General features: G+C 47.9%; 1 protein-coding gene across 1 annotated transcript; it reads left to right on the top strand.

The window, feature by feature from the left end:
• The first annotated feature begins 2,478 nt into the window (after positions 1–2,478).
• Positions 2,479–5,571, top strand: Il9 (interleukin 9). Its single transcript, XM_006976859.2, has 5 exons — positions 2,479–2,601; positions 2,693–2,728; positions 2,814–2,846; positions 3,965–4,096; positions 5,293–5,571. Exons 1-5 carry the CDS (start codon positions 2,479–2,481, stop codon positions 5,410–5,412), a joined length of 444 nt encoding a protein of 147 aa, XP_006976921.1. The 3' UTR covers positions 5,413–5,571.
• The last annotated feature ends 340 nt before the right edge of the window (positions 5,572–5,911 follow it).

Raw genomic sequence — 5,911 nt, 5'->3', positions numbered from 1 at the left:
CGCAGAGGCAGAAGCAGGTGGCACCACAGTCTGGAGGGTGGTTTGAAAGAGGAAGTCAGCACCCAGTGAGACTGGACCAGATCAGACCAGACTTCCAAACAGAACTGCGGTTCACCGCTGGACATTGTGTTCCAAATCAAATAGTGTATCCTCTGGGAGGGAGGACTCAGTGTATGATGCCTCCACCCTCATTCGTCGGAGCTGCAAAAGGTTGGAGACCAGCCTAAGAAGCACCCATGGGTATGGACACCATCTTTACACCATTCTTTTTCTGGGTGGTGGCAGGGAGGTGACCCAAGGGCTATGGGTCAGGGTAGAACTTTGCAGGTGGTATAAGTAGCCAGCATTAAAATGAGACACGGCTCCCACTGCAGCAAAGTTGCGGGGGAGAGTAGGGCATTGGCTGGCTGTATTGCCACACTGAACTGGCCAGCGTCCTACCAGAGAGAGGCGCAAAGCTAGACTTAGAAACCAAGTGTTTTCCATAGGCTAGGAGGCCATCAGTTTCATCAAGTGTCTGTAAAAGGCAGGTATGCAGGACTAAGCTGTGGGGAGATTTGGGAAATGTACGGAGAAGTCATCTCTAACTTGTTAACCTCCAAGATGGCCCTCTTTCCCATTGTGCAGGCAATACCCCTCTCTCCTGAGAAAAGAAAATAATAAAAACCAACATTGCCACCACTCACATAACAGGCCGCACAAAGCTTAGGAGTTCACTCCTGCTGACAGAGAACGGACATGCTCTCGCCTGCTGATCTGATGGTACAGAAGGCAATGTTCTTACCTGAACTTACCTCCAAGGAGAAACAGCTTTGAGATCTCTCAGGAACATTGTTTCAATGCACCTTTCCATTTAAAAAGAATGCTTCAAATTAATGTTTGAAGTCAATTGACAAGCATTTAGTCGGTTTGAGTCTCTAGGTGTCTCAGCGTGGAGACTGCACTGGAGAGTCAGACCATGAAGACCCTGGAATACATACACATGGGCCTGAACAGGACAGGGAAGCCCTTAGGACTGTCAAGGTGGATCATCTGGGAAAAGCACCAGCTCCACAAGCCCACTAACCCAGGCTCGATTCCCAGAAACCTCGTGAAAAAGCGCGATGCTGTGGTGTTCATCTGCAATCCCGGAATGCCTACGGAGAGACAAGAGACAGGAGAATTGTCCAGAAACTTGGGGGCCCACTAGCCTGGAGCAACAGAGCAAAAGCAAAAAACCCTGCCTCAGAGTCAAGGCAGAGGGAGAGAACTGACTCCTCCAAATTGTCTCCTGATTCCATATACATACACCACAGTAGTAATATTCAATAAATACATTGTAAAAGGGTTTTTAAAGATGCCTTTGGGGACCAAAGAGGGTGTAGCCTGGCAGTGTGGTGCACTTGCCTGGGAAGGTGTAGCTTGGTGGTATAGCACACTTGCCTAGCTGAGTTCTGTTTTACACCCAAAAAACCTGCACTTGTAACTTTCAATACAGAATCTACAGAGTCCTAGTTGTATGACTTTGGGCAAATTACTTGCTTCTCTGTGCCTCGGTTTCCCCATGGATAAAATACTGAGGAAATGTGTTGTATTTACATCCGTGGCCACAGAGCATCTGCTTCCAGTCATAGTAATGAGCATAAGAGGTGGATGGACATAGGCACACACGGGAACCTGGAAGCTAAAATGTTTTCAGTGGCTGAAGTGGGAGAGATGAGAATGGCAAATTAGTGCCCATCTCATTTGAAGGCCCAATTTACATCAAGTACCTGGGATGGGGGCTGATACGCTGTAGGTGCTCCAGGGACTAAGCATTACCCTGTTTTAGTACTGAGTTTTGTTTTGTATTTTTAACCTGGTGTTACCCAGGGCTACACATGGTCTGTAAAGAGTCCAAGGCCAATGTTAGCAAGAACAGTTGCAGCATTCCTGTGCTTATAGAGCACAGCCTTCATAGACTCAGTTCTCAGAGGCTATGTTCCTACGCCTGAGAGACTTTGAGTAACTAAGCAATCATATAGTAAACTGAGGCTACAATGACTCAAGGAAAACCCCAATTAGAGAGAGGGGTGCCCTGCTTTCCCCTGATATCCCCAGCATGACCCCTTTATTACAACACTAGAACTGTCTATCAGCATTTCCACTAATGCAAAGGGGAAAACACAGACCTGGGCTTCATGGAAAGTGTTCTGATTCTCACAACCAGAATTCCTGCCTTTAGAAGGGGGTGGGGGTAGATCTTTAACTTTTCCTTTAGCATTTCAGAACCCAACTATTTGAAGAGCATCTTTTCTGAGGAATGGTATTTCCTGGCACAAAAAGTCTTTGTCAAGTGACTCAGACTGATTATTTTTCAATATCAATTGGCCTCAACTTTACAGAGAAAAAGTGGGCACTGGGTATCAGTTTGATGTCAGGGTTTTTCCCGGTTTGAAGAGCTTTAAATACGGCTAGGCTGGAAGGTGCCATCAGGTTGAGCTCCAGACTCCTGCCAAGATGTTTGTGGCCTCCATCCTTGCCTCTGCCCTGCTCTTCGGTTCTCTTGGTTCTATACTGGACTGGAAATGCAGCACCAAGTTGGGGATCATAGACACCAATTTCCTTATTGAGAAGCTGCAGGTAGATTATGGGGCTGGGGGGAGCTGGCATCCTGGAGGATGAGGAAGGGCACTTTACTCACTCTGAGTTATCATCTCTTTGCCTACTGTAGGGAGACCCAGCCTCAAAATGCAGCTGCAGCACCAATGTGAGTGAATGATTTCTTAAGAGCCTTCCAAACCTGTCTTAACATTTACAGCTAGAATGTTTATGCTGAGATTTCTCTCTTGCAGGTGACCAGCTGCTTGTGTCTTCCCATCCCATCTGTAAGTATAATTGAAAAAGATCACTGGGACTCTGTTTAAGCTTTGAAGAAAAGTAACACGATTTACTTGACATTCTAAATTTTAAATTATTATTTAAGTGTAACTGTTATAGTATAGACCCCACCTTTAGAACTTTTATGTTTATGTGTACATTATACATATATCTATATATTTAAGTTAGCTTCATGGCCCTTGAGAAATTTGAATATTTTTCAGAGTCTAAAATTTATTGACTATCTTGAGATAAATGGTCATTCAAAAAATGGATATTGTTTTCTGACTCATGTGCTGATGGCTCCAGTCTGTGAACAAAGTAACAGCACCAGGCGTGGACTCTCTGGATGTCACACACCTCTCCTTTCTCTAGCTCCTCCTCCTCCCTGCCCCCACTACTTTCTCTTCCTTCATCTTCCTGCTGGCTTTTGGTGGCTTTCAAATGGTTCCAACTGTCCTCTAGGAGGACAGTGTCAAAGTTTGGTGCTGGGGACCGAATGGGACCCCAAGAGAGCAGCTGCCACTGTGGCAGTGAAGGAGGAGCCGGAGGCTGTGGTCCTGTTCTAACTCCTGCTGAGGATGAGAGAGCAGTCAGCCAGACCTCTGCAGGGCTCCCCCTGCAAGCTGGGCCTGGGAGAAGCGGAGTTTGGAACCGTGTGAGGTCAGACGCCCCATCCTTTGGGGTCTGTGGCTAGGGAAGGGTCCAGCCTGTTCCCTCCTTTCTCAGGGTAGGATTTTAGCTTGTCTGAAGCATGAGCCCTATCCAATGGCATGCCTCAGCTGGTGTGAGAAAGGCTTTTCCTTTTCTGGACTTTCAAACTCGCAGCCACTGGACCTGGACGGGGCCACCAGGCGCAAGGCAGACGCGCAGCACGGCCTCTGTCAGGGCATCACGCCCACATTTCCTGGACAGAATCTCCTCCGGGGTGTCACTAGAAAAATGACTCACCTTAAATTACTTAAGATCATTTCCTGGACTGTCAAGGAACAGAAGGGAAAACAGCACGAGTTTGGGTGACACCGTTTAAATGAAGATGCTCTTTAAAACTCTCTTGGTGATTCTTTCTCAAAGCTGTCCTAGACAGTTTCACGAAGCCTTGTCCTAAGCCCTTATCATTTCCCAGGATGATTGCACCACACCGTGCTTCCAGGAGGGCCTGTCACAGGTGACCAACGCCACACGCAAATCCAGATTCTCCTTTTTTTTCACTCGGGTGAAAAAAACAGTTGAAGTTCTGAAGAGGAACAAGTGTCCGGTGAGTTCTGTGTTCGCATGTGACAACTGATTTCTGAGTGGATGCTGACACCAAAGGAGCAGGGCCTTTGGGTCAGAGCTGCAGCGGGAAACTTGATGCAACACCACTGCTTGTCCCTGAGCAGATGAGAAAGGGTGGTAGTTAGGGTGAGCAGCCCAGGCTGGAAGGGGGCAGGTAAGAAATCTAACCAGAAACAAGGCTCCAGAAGGAGGAGCTGCTCTGGACTCCGTGGCTCCCCTGGCTAAATGGAAACACTGATACCTGTGTGGCCAATGTCTTCTCTCTGCTTGTTGGATGATGAAAGAATTCATCCTGTTATAATCAAAAGATGCTCTCTAGAGTCAGACTGTGCCTCAACATACTAACCAAGGATGTGGAAGCCTCTAAGTCAGGATTTTTTGTTTGTTTGTTGAATGGCTCAAAAGGTTTGTTTAAAAAAAAAAAAAAGACACCAAGGTCTAGGCAGGTACTTGCCACCCACCCCACTCACTACCAGCATGCGCCCTGGTTCCCGGGCAGTGGTGGGCCTCTGTGCCTTGGTATGCGTAGGAGAGCACCAGCAGTGCAAAGCGCTGTGGTTGGCCAGTCGAGTCACATAACTCTGCCCAGAGTGGCGTCTGCCCCAGATGTGCCACATGTTAGGCTAAGCACCTGCCTTAGAGGCCGGTTTTAGCTCTGCCACCCCTGCTAAAGGAGGGCGGTGATACCCAGGAGAGTTATTTTTCCCATGCAATTGTGTTTAATAAGAGACAAAGTTGGGACTTAAACTCTGGTCTATGTGAACGCAAAGCCTCACTCAGAACTACTGTGTTATAAAGTGACCTTGAAAGGATGGGCGGGGGGAGATAAAACGTGTATAGATATTTAGTTCTCAGAGAATCCCAAGAAAATTTTCCCTAATGACATTTAGGGAAGTGTGTGTGTGTGTGTGTGTGTGTGTGTGTGTGTGTGTGTGTGTGTGTGTGTGTGACGTATTCGCACGCATGCATGCAGACTCCTGGAATCCTGACCCCAGATTAACCCCTACACAGTCTTTTCAAATACTAGCTGTCCCAGGATCACCTTATTTTCCCCACATCTCACTCCTCTCTCCCCTGCCCATCAGCTGGTCCCAAGCTCAGGGGGAGATGGTCCCGGGGCTGCTAGGCACACAGGACTGCAGTTGCTCACTCTCTCGTCCTCTCCCCTCCCTGCAGTTTTTCTCCTGTGAAAAGCCCTGCAACCAGACCACGGCAGGCAACACCTTGTCATTTCTGAAGAGTCTCCAGCAGACGTTCCAGAAGGCAAGGGAGCAAGGGCCGAAACGCCGAGCATGAAGATGAATATTATTTATTCTATTTATTGAATTTATAAAGCCTTTCCTCTTTAATTGTTACAATGAAGAAATAAACTCAGCTATTCTAGACCAAAGCCAGCTGCGTGCTTTTGTTCCACATTTGCTTTTGGAATAGAGGTCCACGGGGAAGCGGAAATACGAGCTGCCTCCAGGTGCTTTCTCGTTGCTTACTCATTCATGCTGCTCAGAACAGCTTCGAACTTTGTCATAGGTGGGACGGATCAAAGACTTGGTGATAAGCAGAGTCATAAGTCCGAGCCCAGAACTAGAGGCTTACGCCTTGACTGGCCTGTGGGTGAGCAGCTGTGCGGGGACAGTCTGAAAGGTGACAGTAGTGGAGGCAACAAGCCGCCTAGGGGAGGCACGGGACATTACCAAGGGGGTCTGCTCCTAGGAAACAAACTGTGGACCTAAGTGGTTAGGGCCATTGTTTGGTGAGTCCAAGGGCTGAGGGACTCCTTGGGAATGTGGGGGCTGCA

The sequence above is a fragment of the Peromyscus maniculatus genome, chromosome 5 (genome assembly GCF_049852395.1).
Source record: "Peromyscus maniculatus bairdii isolate BWxNUB_F1_BW_parent chromosome 5, HU_Pman_BW_mat_3.1, whole genome shotgun sequence".
NCBI lineage: Eukaryota > Metazoa > Chordata > Mammalia > Rodentia > Cricetidae > Peromyscus > Peromyscus maniculatus.
This window is presented reverse-complemented; position numbering and strand designations above follow the sequence as displayed.